This window comes from Lissotriton helveticus, chromosome 8 (genome assembly GCF_964261635.1).
Source record: "Lissotriton helveticus chromosome 8, aLisHel1.1, whole genome shotgun sequence".
Taxonomy (NCBI): domain Eukaryota; kingdom Metazoa; phylum Chordata; class Amphibia; order Caudata; family Salamandridae; genus Lissotriton; species Lissotriton helveticus.
In genome coordinates, this window is record NC_136069.1 from 1,705,049,729 (window position 1) to 1,705,066,257 (window position 16,529).

General features: G+C 42.3%; 1 protein-coding gene across 1 annotated transcript in view; it reads right to left on the reverse strand.

The window, feature by feature from the left end:
* LOC144773643 (pepsin A-like) overlaps positions 1-12,286 on the reverse strand; it is a 39,914-nt gene extending 27,628 nt beyond the window's left edge. The window contains exons 1-2 of the mRNA XM_078658791.1: positions 12,172-12,286; positions 3,439-3,595 (exon numbers count right to left, since the gene is read on the reverse strand). Coding sequence (XP_078514917.1) covers positions 3,439-3,595; positions 12,172-12,224 — 210 coding nt within the window. The 5' untranslated portion in view covers positions 12,225-12,286. The remainder of the gene's footprint in view (positions 1-3,438; positions 3,596-12,171) is intronic.
* Between the last annotated feature and the right edge of the window lie 4,243 nt (positions 12,287-16,529).

Here is a 16,529-nt window from a genome sequence, read left to right on the forward strand (position 1 = left end):
CAAGAGTTTACACTCTGTATTTGCAAACCCAATTGTGTAGTAATTAATTCTGCTGCATGAATAAAAGTCCTTCTTGTTATCAAAAAACAAGCATTGCTGGAGGGTGTCTGTTTGTTGACTGCTGACTTATGAGCTCCAGCCCCTCACACTATCCCTCTGAAGCCCGCGACTGCTCTCCGTCACCGTCCCTGAGATCTGGTGCTCTGTTTATCAAGGGCTTGCATTGCCCTTGCATCAGGCAAGGTGACGCAAGGGCAACACAAGTCCTTAAGTAAGAGTTACTGTGCCTCGGCTCAGCAGCACCTTGCATGGCTCTGCGTGGCTTAGTAAATCTGGAGTAGCGCAAGACAGCACAAGTCGCCGCCTTGGGTCACTTTGCTTTGGGCCATCCAAACATTGGGGAGGTGTTCCATTATTCTGAATTCTGCTGCACACGTAGAAAGAAGAAAAAACCTTAAGAGATTGTTTTTATGAAGGTAGGAGCCCTTTTCTGCACAAAATACAATTCCTTTAACCTAAGCCTCCTTGCAGCGTGCTGCAATGGTGCCTGCATTGGCACTAGGCTGCTGGAAATGTGCCACCGCTGTAGCAGGGTGGACCTGCGCCATATCTTAGTGCAGAAAGATCCCTTCTTGCATTGCATTGACTGAAAGAGGATCTATGACAAAATATAGAAAGACTAAATATCCACCTACAAAAATATCGGACAATAATATCGATGTCAACAATATCGACATCCTATCTATAAAAAGGTTCACCAAAAAAATATTGATGTCAAAAATATCGTTTTAAAAAAAAAAAAGTAAAATTGATTAAAAAATACTTAAATATATAGTAAACATAGTACAAAATATATTATATTATTTAAAATTAATAAGTCATATACATAATGTAATTAAAAAAATAATTAAACATATAAATATAATATATAATATATATACTTAATGATCAGTTGTAATATTTATTGTAATAACTTATAAATAATTAAAAATATTATATATTACAAATGCATCTATACACATAAAATTATAACATAAATAAAAATTAAAATAAATACATTTTTAAAAAAATATTTTTGCAATTAATTATATACTACATTAACTAAAACAATACAAAAAATATTAAGTAACAGAGGGAATAAAATACTATTCCAACTCCCCAAAAAACAACAGTAAGGAAAATGTTGGATAGCGGAGGGGTAAAAATTACTATTCTCACTCCAGAGAGTGCAGCAGTAGGGAAAGTGTTGGATAGCGTAGGGGTAAAAATGACTATTCTCACTCCAGAGAGTGCAACAGTAGGGAAAGTGTTGGATAACGTAGGGGTAAAAATTACTATTCCAACTCCAGTTAGTGCAACAGAAGGGAAAGTGTTGGATAGCGTAGGGGTAAAAAGTACTATTCCAACTCCAGAGAGTGCAACAGTAGGGAAAGTATTGGATACCATAGGGGTAAAAATTACTATTCCAACTCCAGTTAGTGCAACAGAAGGGAAAGTGTTGGATAGCGTAGGGGTAAAAAGTACTATTCCAACTCCAGAGAGTGCAACAGTAGGGAAAGTATTGGATAGCGTAGGGGTAAAAATTACAATTCCAACTCCAGAGAGTGCAACAGTAGGGAAAGTGTTGGATAGCGTAGGGGTAAAAATTACCATTCCCACTCCAGAGTGTGCAACAGTAGGGAAAGTGTTGGATAGCGTAGGGGTAAAAATTACTGTTCCCACTCCAGAGAGTGCAACAGTAGGGAAAGTGTTGGATAGCGTAGAAGGTAAAAATAACATACTTATAAATAAATTAATAATTTAAAATAATACAAAAATTAATTATTAAATAAATATAAACTATTTACAAATACCAATACATAATTATTAAAAACATGATTAGCAATAAATAATTAAGTAAAAATGAATTAATAATGAATACCAATTAATAATAATAAATTACAAATTAATAATTAATTAACAATAATAATATTTACTAAACAATGAATTAAAATAAATATTACTTAATTACATTTAAATTACTTCCCACCCTATTCCCCTATAAACCCATAACCCGCTACAGAACATAATTATCAATTAATCAATTAATTAAAATGTATTACCAATTGATAAAAATGAATTACCAATTAATTAAAATTAAGTTATAATTCCTAATAATTAATAATTAATTTACTGTAATTAAATTACTTCCCACCCTATTGCCCTATAAACCCATTACCCGCTACAGAACATAATTATCAATTAATCAATTAATTAAAATGAATTACTAATTAATAAACATTAATTACCAATTAATTAAAATTAATGTATAATTCCTAATAATTAATGTACTATAATTAAATTACTTCCCACCCTATTCCCCTATAAACCCAGACCCCTTAACAGTACTAAAATACAACATTTACTTAAATTACATAAATACAAATTAAATACATAATAATATACATAGAAAATCATACAAAAATCGATATTAGTAACATCGATATTACTAACATCGATTCGATATTAGTAACATCGATATTAGTAACATAGATATTACTAACATCGATATTAAACATATCGATATAACTTACCTTCTATATTATGTCCCTTCGATATTTAAACATCGACATTATTGTATGTCGATATTTAAAACTCGATATTTTGTCTGCCTACCGGTTACTCCATCACTAACATAATTGATATCCCATCCCTCAAATTACAACTCCATTATATCCTATGAAACTAGTAACCAGGCCTTTAGTAATCCACAAGGTCATAAACCTGGGAAGGAAGAGTGTGTAGAGAAGATAGTGTGCAGGGCCGGACTGGCTACCGGGCATTTGGGCATGCTGCCGAGCTGGGGGCTGATGTCACTGCGGCGGGGCTAATTTCGTTGATGGAGACCTGCGTGTGCTTCGAAATAAACAAAGCAAAATTAATTTCATTCAGCACACACAGTTCCCCATCAACGAAACCAGCCCCCAGCTCGGCAGCATGCCAAAACGCCCGGTAGCCAGTCCGGCCCTGATAGTGTGTGCAACTGGAGGGTATATTGTGGAAGGGGGTATTTTAAAATACAAATGTGAAAGTGTTGAATGTGAGGTTAAGTAAGTGCCGCCAGAACCTACAATTCAAACTAAGTTCTCTATTTTTTCTAAACTCTTTAGAACATCTTCAACTTAGATTTTCATCAAGTGGGGCTTATGTTAGTCTGCTTTAGTCAGACTAAATTTTTTTGTTGCAAAAATAGGGTGCAAAAACTTAAGTGTTTTAAAAAGTGTGTGGTCTGGAGTTTGTTGTCCTGGGGCCATGATGCTGTCTGGTGTTCCTTGCACAAAGTGTAAAGATTCAGTAGGAGGGCAGTAATCTTTGCAGCACTTGCCTGAGTGTTAAAGACCCTCTCCTAGTGCATGATGTAATCAAAAAAAGGACAAAACACTGGAGTTTTTCACTTACGTCGAAATAGTTGATCATGGGCTCGTAGAGTGCGTCAGCGTCCAAGACTGGCAAATATTTGTTAGCTCGGTCTATGTTGTGCGACTTCAGAAATTCCTTCAGAGTTCCATCTTCTCTCATCTGTTCCCTCATAGATTTCCCTTTCTGTAGGGGAATCCTAAAAAGTAAGTGATAGAGTCAAATGTATCCATACCGGAGAGAGGAAACATTGTGATATAGCACTTAGGGCCCGATTCACAGAACTAACTTAAGACAAAATCCTAAACTTACTACTTTTGGTATTCACAGAAGTTAGGATTTTGTCTTAACACAAACTTAAGACAGACTTAAGACAAAATCCTAACTTCTGTGAATACCAAAAGTAGTAAGTTTAGGATTTTGTCTTAAGTTAGTTCTGTGAATCGGCCCATGTGTGTGTTTATTCATGTGGTTTTACTTCATTCAGAATGGGGAATCAGTCTCCTAAAAACACAGGGGGATATGTACAAGGAAGTGGCGGAGAGCGGTGTTAGCCTCCTTGGTTTAACGCTGCGCTCCGCCACTTTTGAAACCCAAGGCTACACCATATTTACAAGGATGTGGTGCAGCATCGCATTTTCCCCTGCAATGGTGCTAAGTTTAGCAACTTAGCGCCAACGCAGGGTCCCTTGAACAAGAGTGCAAGGGTGTCTGCATACAGGGGATGATTGTTTATGTGTAACAAAACTAGACATGCCATTCTGTCACTTTCATGTGTGCTGCTTCATGCAGCACACATAAAAGTGACAAAATTGATTTTTTTAAAAGGTTGGTTTATGTACAGGAAGGAACACCTTCTTCTATGTAAACAAACCATGGCATTTTACTTATTTCCATGTGTGCTGCACAAGGCAGCACACATGGAAAAAGCAAAAGGATAAAGAATGCATTTCTCCTAGTTTTGCCAAGTTAAGGCCAGGGTTTACCTGGTCTTAGTTTTCTGTGCTTCCTCCTATGTATGACACCCTTGTACATAGGGGGTAGCGTCAAAATGAATGGTGTTGCGGCGGAACGCCCACCACAACACGCTCTGCCCATCCTTTTCATGCTAACCATAGCATGAAAGGGGGCCTTTGGACAAGGCAGTCTTAAGCCACCTTAAGTAGCTTAACGCTGCCTTGTACATCAGGTGCAGCCCCTATCACCACCGCAATGTCTGTGAAAGTGAAGTTGTGGTGGCGATAGGGGTTGTAGATATGCCCCCCAGTATTCAAATGGCAATGATAATAAGTGTGTTCTGTCCATGTTTTATTTTTGAATACCCATTTTGACACTTTAAATGAATGTCCCATCTCTCTATGCTGCATGTGGTGTTTGCAGCCACAAGGCCACCCCGCCGTGAACAGAATTAGCTTGGAAGGAAGCAAAGTTGCCAGTGGCAGCCAGCACGGCTCATGGGTGGTGAGGCAGGCTTGGCGCTGTGGGGTGAGGCGGCGCGTGGGTCATAATTGTAAAAACTAAAAACATACCTTCTGCCAGATCCTGCGTCTCTGCTCCTGCTCTCGTCTTCCAGGAACAGGAAGCACCCGGCACACAGGCTCCCCTGACCAATTACAATGCTACAATGCAGTGTTGTTATTGGTGTGAGTGCCGTGACACAGCGCTCTGCCAGGAGCTGGAGGAATTGACATGTTCTCCTAGCAGGCTGTAACACCGCCTGCATGGAGGACACTGAAAACGTGCATGACTGTTTTGGGTGGCACAAGAGGGCCGACCAAATGGTCATTGCACACCTAGGAGGGCTGTACCCTCCTCCCCTGCTCTTCAGCCGCATTCGCACCCTCCTGTAAGCTGACGCTGCTTTAGGACAGAATACAATGATAATAACATTATGCTATTATCATTTAATTTTTTCCTTTCTTTTTCTGCTTGAAGGCAGTGGGGCAACGCTCCTCCGCCTTGAAGGAAGAGCTGCCACTGAAAGTTGTTATATCGTTGCCTTTTATGCACTTCTGCAAGACAGCATTATTCAAGCACAGAGGTATCTACAAATGTAAAGAGGAGCAATACTCCTTCTGCTCTCCCTAGAAAATCATCGGAAGCTAAAGTATAACAAAGAGCCAGAAGGGGCGGGGTCAGACACACGGACCAGGTGCTGAGGTGGACATGCTGCTGAGAGACTGCAATCCAATGACAGGACCAGGAGCAAAGTAAAGTATGAAGGGAAAGCTGGTGACAACTAAAGGAAGCAGATGAGTAATCGTGAGCTAAAGAAACTCTTTAATAATAGAAAGGCATTCTAGACCAAAAGGTCTAGGTAAAGGTGGAGAGGCATGGGAGGGCTTTCCTTGGTTCTGTTGAGTTATAAATGTTCAGATTTCAGTTATCACTAGCATAGTACTGATATTTACATTTAAAGATATTGTGTTCATAATAAATACACTTTTATTGTAAAACACCACCATCTGAATGTGTCTACTGTTCATTCTCCCTCACTTTGGAAGGATTGTGGCATACAATGTTACCCGGGAGCTGAAGAGGTCTCACAGGGTGTGAACCGCACACTGGGAGGTCCACTACAACCTCCTTTGAAGTTCACCACAGCCTCCTTTGAGGTTCACCACAGCCTCCTTTGAGGTTCACCACAGCTTCCTTTGAGGTTACCACAGCTTCCTTTGAGGTTCACCACAGCCTCCTTTGAGGTTCACCACAGCCTCCTTTGAGCTTCACCACAGCCTCCTTTGAGGTTCACTACAGTCTCCTTCGAGGTTCACCACAGCCTCCTTTGAGGTTCACCACAGCCTCCTTTGAGGTTCACCACAGCCTCCTTTGAGGTTCACCACGGCCTCCTTTGAGGTTCACTACAGCCTCCTTTTGAGGTTCACCACAGCCTCCCTTGCGTTTCACCAAAGCTTCCTTTGAGCTTCACTACAGCCTTCTTTGAGCTTCACCACAGCCTCCTTTGAGGTTCACCACAGCCTCCTTTGAGGTTCACCACAGCCTCCTTTGAGGTTCACTACAGCTTCTTTTGAGGTTCACCACAGCCTCCTTCGAGGTTCACCACAGCATCCTTTGAGGTTTACTACAGCCCCCTTTAAGGTTCACCACAGCCTCCTTTGAGGTTCACCACGGCCTCCTTTGAGGTTCACTACAGCCTCCTTTGAGGTTAACCACAGCCTCCTTTGAGGTTCACTACAGCCTCCCTTTGAGGTTCACCACAGCCTCCCTTGCGTTTCACCAAAGCTTCCTTTGAGCTTCACTACAGCCTTCCTTGAGCTTCACCACAGCCTCCTTTGAGGTTCACCACAGCCTCCTTTGAGGTTCACTACAGCTTCTTTTGAGGTTCACGACAGCCTCCTTCGAGGTTCACGACAGCTTCCTTTGAGGTTGACCAAAGCCTCCTTGGAGGTTCACTACTTTTCTGACTCATAAAAGGGCTTTTAAACATTGTCAATGGGGGTTTTGCATTGCAGCCGCTTATAAATTGCACTACAAAGAGACCTCAAAATACATCCGGCAGGGAGTGTCTTTGACTCCATGCCCTTTGAAATGGGGCAGTGTGTGTCTGCACATGTTTTGTTAGCTTCCTCCTGCTGCATTAAAAGGGTGTGCACATGTGTATCTGGAGGTGATATTATATCACTGTGCCCTGATTACAATGCGCTATGTCTGCGGCTTGCATTACAGGCAATGGAACAAACAGACTTCTCTACAAGTCTGGCTCCAGATTCACTAAACCTTTGTAAGTAAGATCTAAACCCTCCCGCCCCCACACCCCGGAGTAATTTGCACCTCCTTGTGTGACTTTCTAAAATCGTGAGCAGACCTTACCATCGTCACCTGCTTATTAGATTTAGGTTCAATTTAATCCAATACTCCTTGGGCGATCTTCCCGTGTGGGGTGTTCCTGATGAATCTACCCCGTGTAGCTGTGACAATTTTTCTGACCAAAGCCTCATGCATTTCATCATGTTTTGTAGCCACTACAAAGCGAGTAGGTTGAGGTTTTTGGCACCCATTTTAAGAGATGCAGGTTTTGTTCAGGTACGGCCTGCTCTACTTTACCTTCAGTTATTAGGCAGCATCAGGACAATTCTCGGGGTTGCTAGCTTCCTGGTCGCCGCTATGCGCACTAGGTCCAGGATGCTATCCCCGAGACAACTGGAAGGGTGATTTTATTATTATGATTCCCGGCTTGCTTTTTAACCTTTATGAATTTTACTGAACTGTTCTGTTTTTGTAACCCACATGAATTTATCAAATTGTAATGAATTTTATCAAATTGTAAATCAATTTTTAAATACATGTTGTCTGTTACTTTTATGATTTTAAATGTAATCGAATAAAGCTTGTTTTGACTTGACTTGACTTGACTTTCTAAAGAATTGAAATACAACACAGTGTCTTGTGCTGTGTTGCAGTACATTTCATAGTGGGGGCATTCCTTGGGTCGAGCATGAGCGTTCCTCTGCATCTCCTCATGGAATTTGACGCAACCCCATATTTACTGAAAGCAATACACTTGGGATTGCGCCAAGCTAGTGCGCCACCCCAATCATGGTGTAACAAGACGAAATATCTTTATTTACCGTTGTTACTTCCTCTTTCCATGTGGGCTGATTCAGCATCAGGCATTAAATGAGAAATGTGCCTCTAAGGATTGTTTTTAGGAAGGAAAGTGTTCCTTCCTGCACCAACAAACCATGCCCATATTGCAAGCAGCCTTGTATTATGGTGTAAGGGTGCTTGCATTGGCGTTAGGCAACATCACGCATGCCAGTGATATAAGAGGGATAAAGAGCGCCGTATTGTTTATAGATATGGCGCTGCTCAGCTCTATCCCATTTGTGTAAAAGGGCCTCATGATGCACACATCCAATGCACTGGACCCATCCGTGGTGGTCTGTGCATGCGGGTTTGTACTGGAAACGGAGACAATTGTTTGTTTTTAATTTTGAACTGACTCCAATGGAGATATTCATTTTTACCCCTCTGCTATCCAACACTTTCCCTATTGTTGAACTCACTGGAGTGGGAATAGCAATGTTTACTCCGTGCTATCCAACACGTTCCCTACTGTTGAACTCACTGGAGTGGGAAGGTGAACAACCTTTACAACAAAACTTTTACAACGAACTACCATTACAACGAAACTTTTACAACGCAAACTATTACAACGCATAGCGCTTGGGGGCGCTCTAGGATAGGGAATAGGTTTAATGTACTATCCAACACCTTCCCTACTATCCACGGGGACTGGAGTTGGAATAGTAAATTAAACTATTCACTATCCAGCGCCCAAAAGCATTATGCGTTGTAATGGTATGCGTTGTAAAACTTGCGATGTAAAGGTAGGCGTTGTAAAAGTATGCGTTGTAACGTCATACATTCGAGTGGGAATAGTAATCTTTTACCCCTTCGCTATCCAACACTTTCCCAACTGTTGCACTCACTGGAGAGGGATTAGTAACTTTTACTAGTCAGCTGTCCAACATTTTCCCTACTGTTGCACTAACTGGAATGGTAATAGTAATTTTTACTCCTTGGCTATCCAACACGTTCCCTACTGTTGCACTCAATGGAGTGCAGAATTTAAGTTTAAAGACTCTTAAATATTTTGCTGTTTTAATTAATAATATAATGTTTTATATTAGATTTTATGTCATTAGTGTATGTAAATAAATATATATATTTGTAAAAAATATATATTTATAAATTTATAAATATAAATTAAAATGAATAGTTTATTAATTGTTTTGAAGTAAATAGAAATATATATATTACATGTTATATATGTATGTTTAAATGTTTTCTCTTATATTTCTCAAAATGTATACTAAGTCTAAATAATTTTTCAAAGTTAATTTTATTAGTTCATATATTTAATATTATTTTTCTATAAAAATAAAAAATCAATATTTTGTACATCTATATTTTTTATATCAATATTATGTTTCTCTGTATTTTTTCCTTACCATTATAAATATAGGATGTTGATTTTTTTTACTTCAATATTTATGACTCGATGTTTGTGTACGGAGATATTTTGGGCGTCGACATTCTATCAGTGAACCCCCACTTAGGCGTGTGTGTGTCTGTGGGCAGTGTCCTCACTTCCCTGGTGTTAAATAACTGTGCTCTGTTAATGATGCATGTCACATGTCCCCTCCCCATGTGTGTGTGTGTGTGTGTATGTGGGTTTGTGTACGTGTGTGTGCATGTGTGTAAGTGTGGGCATTGTCCTGACTTCCATGGTGTTAAATACCTCTTCTCCGTTAATGATGCTTGTCACGTGTCTATTCTAATGTGTGTGTTTGTGTGGGCAGTGTCCTCTCTTCCCTGGTGTTAAATACGTTTGCTCCATTAATTAAGGGTGTTGAATGCCCCTCTGATGTGGCTGTGGGCAGTGCCCTCACTTCCCTAACCAGATAGGCCTTCCAGGAGTCCAAAGAGACCATATAAAAAATATGTATAAATGTGTCCCAGTAAGAGCAATGTTCCAATATATATTTTAAACCTAAGGGCCTGATTTAGGGTGTGGCGGAAGGGTACTCCGGGTAACTGCTGTGTGTGTTACATAGTACCCGTCCAAAGGACTCAAAATCTGCACTAAGGTCTAATAGAGTACCATGGCAGTACCCTTACTGTACAGCGTTATTAGGTCAGCATACTTACAGGTACAGGGGTTATTGTGCAGTACCCTTACTGTTACAGGGGTTATTCGGAAGTACCCTTAGAGGTACAAGGGTTTTTGGGCAGTGCCCTTACTGTTACATGGGACATTGGGCAACACCCTTACAGATACACAGGTTTATATGCAGTACTCTTACAGGTACAGGGGTTATTGGGCAGGACCCTTGCAGGTACATGGGTTAGTGGGCAGTACCATTACAAGTAAAGGGGTTATTGGCAGTACCCTTACTGCTACAGAGTCATTGGGCAGTACCCTTACAGGTGCAGGCGTTATTGGGCAGTACCTTTACTATTACAGAGTTAGTGGGCAGTAACCTTACAGGCACAGGCGTTATTGGGCAGTGCCCTTACAGGTACAGTGGGTATTGGACAGTACCCTTACAGGTACAAGGGTTATTAGGCAGTGCCCTTACAGCTACAAGGGTTATTGAGCAGTGCCCTTACAAGTACAGGGGTTATTGGGCAGTACCCCTACAAGTACAGGGGTTATTTGGCAGTACCCTTACAAGTACAGGGTTATTGAGCTATACCCTTACAGGTACTGGGGTTATTGGGCGGTACTCTTACAGGGGTCATTAGGCAGTACCCTTACAGTTGCAAGGTTATTAAGGCAATATACTTCCAGGTACAGGGGTTAGTGGGCAATACACTTACAGTTACAGGGTTATTAATGCAACAGACTTACAGGTAAAGGGTTTATTTGGCCAGTACCCTTACAGGTACAGGGGTTATTAGGCAGTACCCTTAAAGGTACAGGGGTTACTGGCTAGTGCCCTTACAGATACAAGAGTTATTGGGCAGTGCCCTTACAGGTACAGGAGTTATGGGGCAGTATCAAAACACAAAACAGGTACAGGAGTTATTGGTAGGTACTCTTACAGGGGTTATTGGGCAATACCCTTACAGGTACAGGGGTTATTGGGCTTCACCCTCGCAGGTACAGGGTTTTTCGGTAGTACCCTTACCGAGCGATTTGGGCAGTACCCTTATAGGTCCAGGGGTTATTGGGCAGTACCCTTACAGGGCAAAGAGTTATTGGGCAGTACCCTTACATATACCAGGGTTATTGGGCAGTACCCTTGCAGTGGCTTTCAATATTTCATCAGTGACATATGTCATGTCACTGCTCAACACTGTTTGAAGTGTGGTCAATACCTGTGGGTAGTACTTACTTCTAATCTCTGCAAGTACTGTACTGTACAGTACCTAAATACCTGTGCGATTAAACACACAAGTCCAAACATGTCCTTTATTCTCTGGCAATTGGTCTCCCAGCACTGACCAATGATAGGTTCTCTCAAAGCTTCAGTCTCTCTCAAACCCTATGACTCTACAGCCCACTGAGGGACTCATAGCAAATACTCACTTGACCAGGTTCTCAAAGCTCCCATCTCATCACCCTACAGCACATGGAGGGATTCATAGAACATACTGGAGGAGGAGTGTGGAGGAGTGTGGCTCAATGGTTAGAGCGGCAGACCCTGATGCAGAGGTTTGGCCCGGGACCAGGGTTCAATACCCACCTTGGCGGGTCTTGGGCTCAATTTCCTCGGACCTGACAATTCTCGCCTCGGTGCCTATTCCAATCATGGGCCCCAAGCTGCAACTCTGGGCAATAGCTTGCTTAATCTCCACACCGGCCCCAACAGCGCTAGGATGCCTGGCCTTCACCCTGGGGGTGCCCAGGAGTGGACACTTCACAGGGAAAGCCAGGATGGGTTCCTCAGCGGTATGAGTAATAGCGCCAGGAAACCGCTTGGTGACAGTGCGCTCTACAAATACCTTGACATTTACATTTACATTTACATACTCACTGGACAAGGCACTCAGAGGGGGTCACCAGGCTCTCTGAAAGCTCCCATCTCATGAAAGTACTGCATACTGACTCTGAGTAATACTCACTGGACCCGGCACTCAGGGAGGGACAGGAGATTCTCTTGAAGCTCCCATCTCACGACCCTACAGCACACTGAGGGGTTCAGAGTAAATACTCGCTGGACCAGGCACTCGGAGAGGTCACCAGGCTCTGTCTAAGCTCTGATCTCATGAAAGTTCAGCACACTGACTCCAAATAATACTCACTTGACCAGGCACTCGGAGAAGGCCACCAGCCCCAGGAGCAGCAGCCACTTCATGGTTTCCTCTTTGACGCAGTATCGCAGGAATAACCAATGAGTAGAGGCCCCTTATATACTGCTGTGGACGCCAATCGGACAACCTTATCCAAGACCCTGATAAGACGCCTTTTCATGACTTCTTATCTCATTCATTTTCACTTAAGACTGAGCGCGCGACAAGGCACCACTCTTAGCCTCACAGGTTACTTATAGTACAAAAGAGGCCTGGGTCCATATGTGTGTTTAGCTTTACCTGCCTTAATGTGTATTTCCAAAGCAATTCCTTTCAACCAAGTGACGCACTCTCATGTAAAGTGCATTAACGCAGTGATAAGAACATAGATAACTTTGTTTTTCTCCTTCTTCCTTGAGGGTCATATTTACTCCCCAGAGGTACCCTTTCTCATCATATAATAGAAACAAAACTAGAACCCTCAGGTCTCCATGCCTTCACCATGAAATACCCAACTCATCTATCCAAAAATGCATCCAAAAGACACAAACACCAGCTACTCAAAACCCGCACGGAAACACTTATCTCAGACCCATATTTCTGCACCTGTAAGGGTATATTAACCAATGACCTCTTCTTCTACTCCAAAAAACATGCACAATGGTGGAATGTCTTTTATTCCATGCTTCGAATCACCAGTACAAGAAAAACTCCTTATGGCCTCAAACTATCTGTATCTCTCTGTCCCTTCTGCAATGCAAATGCTTCCATATCCCGATACAACAGTGGTAATATTGTAATACAATCCAAAAATTACAATCTAGCTACAAGGGATAAGATCTTCCCTATTCTCAAGAAAGCGGTGACCAATAAGAGTTTACATCCCCCCACAAATCACCCTAGCTACCATGATGGCACTCCCACACCCCACCAAACGTCCTTGGTTACTCCAACGTCAATCAGCCCACTCCATACCACCAGTGACTGCTACCTCACCCACTCTCCTGACCTAGCCAAGCCAGAGACCTTGGGGCATATTTACAAGGAAAGTGACTGAGTGCGTGCCCCAAGCCATTTGGCTGCGCTACACTGAGTCACTTTCAAAGCACACTGATGCAACATATTTACAACAATATGTCGCATCCCTGTGCTTTCCTCTGCACTGACGGACAAACTGCTGCCAATGCGCCAGCACAGGCACCCATACACCATGGTGCAAGGATGCCTGCATCATTGGGAGATTGTTTCGGTGCAGGAAGGGATACCTTCCTGCACAAAAACAATCAGAAATGGCATGTTTCAGCTCCTATGTGTGCTGTATTAGCACACATAGAACTTGCTAAACGTCATTGTTTTTCTGATTGTTTACAAGCAGGAAGGGACACCTTCCTGTACATAAACAATCCCCAGAGGTGATTTCCTCCTTCTATGTGTGTTGCAGAATACAGCATGTATAGAAAGAGGAAAAAAACGACGAGAAATGCATTCATTTCTCGTAGTTGTGCCTCCCTACGCATCCCCTGGGGAGGGGTATCATTCAGATGCATTTACGATTTCTCGTAAATCTGGAAATGTGTCTGGTTCAATGGGTGTTTCACGCAAAGTGCTGTATGCAAAGGGGCCATATTTACAAGCAGAGTAAAAGTCATGCAGGGTGGCTTTTCCTGTCCTTGTAAATATGGGGTACTAAAATGAACCGTTGGTGCGTCACAAAAAGTGATGCACCGGTGGCGCAAGGGGCTTGTAAATCTGCCCCCTTATCCTCAGCAGGGCTTAGGAATCAAATGGTGAGTTGCCAATCCTTGGCACATACCTCCACGGCCTTTATGCAGAAAATCAGAGAATCCCTCATCTCAGAACCTTCTCCTGCTCCTTTGCTCCATCTCCCTTCCGTTGAACTATTCTGTGAGGTTCCCCGAGGTACACCCACAGCTCCTTTCTATGCCTGGAAGCTCTCTTCACCTATTATCTAACTGAAAAGCTATACCCTTCCCCAATGCCTCCTCTCTTCCAAGGAGACTGAATATTGAACTATATGACAGTGCTATTTTCGAACTCCTCCTCTCTTATGCAAACTCGATAGACACTAACAAGTCCTACCGGGGTCAAATCGAAGGCTTTCAAACTAACACCTACAGAGAATACAAACACAACGACGGATCTGTAAATAGCGATAACCTCAAGCGCTTTAAGATCTCTTGGGCCACTGCCCAGACCACTAGCCAACTGAAATACGTACTTCTTAACTGCTGATCAACTAGTAAACATGCACTGATATTTAAGATCTCATCCTCACAAATGAACCTGATATCCTTATCCTCACGGAAACCAGGCAAAACAGCTCATCTCCTCCTATCCTAGACTGACTAGTCCCTCCTAGCCATGGCGTAATTCAGCTCAATAAAACTAGGAAACACAATCTCTGTGTACCAATGAGAAACTGTCATTCTGCCTAGCCTACCTGTGAAAATCTCTGCTTCAGCATCACGAGGAACTACAGTCTCATTTGCAAACTACACATGTTCTACCACCTCCCTGGAGACAATCTGCCATTCATTTAACAAATCATGAAAGTTATCACAACCAGCAATGACCCTTCACCGCATCGCTGCGACGGCTTTAAGTGTCCCAGATGTTCCTTGGAGATTTCAACCTGCACTGAAATAACCTGAACGACCTTCCAGTAAACTGCCTTAAATCCTTCCTATCGGACTATTATCTGATCCAATTGTGTGATGGTCCAACCCACAACAAGGGAGAGACATTGGACCTTATCATATCTAAAATTAATAATATTACATTGGAATCCATTATCCCCTGCGACTGGCCTCCCACTACAGCATCAAATTCCTCATCAACGTGGAGGTGACCTCGAAGAGAGACCAACCCAAGAAAACTAAACATTGGAAAGGAATCCCCGAAACATTAATCCTAACAATTTATCAACCCGATGTAACACTGCCTTGACTCTTCAGTTAGGCATGATAGATCTACATAACTTCACTGAGTTCTATAATACCTCTGTTCTAGACGTCCTTGATTCTATTGCCCTCTTCAACAAAATGAAATTTCCACAAAAAGTTTGGTTCAAAACAATCTAAACTCTGAAAGACGCATTCTAAGATTGGCAGAAAGAACCTCGAGATCTGTACCATCCACTGAACAACTACAACTCCTTAGATCAGTGAGGTACACATGCAACAGGAAATTCAAACATGAAAAGGCTGACTTCTTTAGAATTCAACTTAACCAAGCCAAAAATCCACCCGAAAACTGTTTGAAATCGTCAAATAACAATCGCTTAACGCTCCAAACCTGCCTCCAGGCACACTTTCCCCTCAATGAAAGTGACATCTATAGCATCCTTCTATAGGTTACCCCATCTAACCATTTCAGCGACTAGCTCCCACAATCAATGTCTAAAAAGAGATAAAATCTGCTATTCTATCCTTATGGTCCAGGATTGTTAATGCCTCACTATGGCAAGGCACTATCCCTGCCTGCCTAAAAGCAGGGCAGGCAACTCCCATTCTAAACAAAACTACCACATACCTTCAGCTCTTAACAACTTCCGCTCTAGCTACAACATTCCCACTCTGGCTAGACTGCTAGAAAAATGTGTGCAGATTCAACTGTGCAACCACATAGAGAACTTCCAACTCCTGGATCAACATCAGTCTGGTTTTTGTCAAGGTCACAGAATCTGCACTCACTCACATCATGGATGACATGCTAAAAATGTAAGAACAAATAAATCATGTCTTCTGATACTACATGACTTATCCTCTGCTTTCAACACTGTTAAACATGGCAGTTTACTGTCCCTACTGGAACGGAGGATGAACCTACAGGACCTGTGCCTGCAATAGTATACTTCATTCCTACAGAACAGAACCCAAAGAGTCAAGTTGAATCGATCCTTCTCCCAGCTCTGTGCGGTCACTCTGGGGGTACCACAGGAGTCAGCTCTTTCATCCATTCTTTTCAATCTATTCCTTGAACCTCTTGCAGAAGCATTGAATTCTGCCAACATTCATCACATATATACAGATGACACTCAACTGTACCTGAAAATCTCCTGCCGAGAAGAAATAATTTCTCTCAACTCTGCTCTGCAGAACCCTCACAACTGGGTCACTGGCAACCACCTCAAGCTCAACACCACCAAAATGGAATTCCTCCTCATCACTCCTCCTAACCACACACCCAAGATCAATATCTGGATAAAGCATCTAACAGCCTTCAACTGTTCTCCTCATATTATTGACTCTGCCAATGTCGTGTTGCGGCACTTGCCGTTCCCTTGGGGGCCGCTAAGCACATGTAGGAGAGGGGGATACTCACTTCCGGTGGAAGTTGAGTCCCGGTCT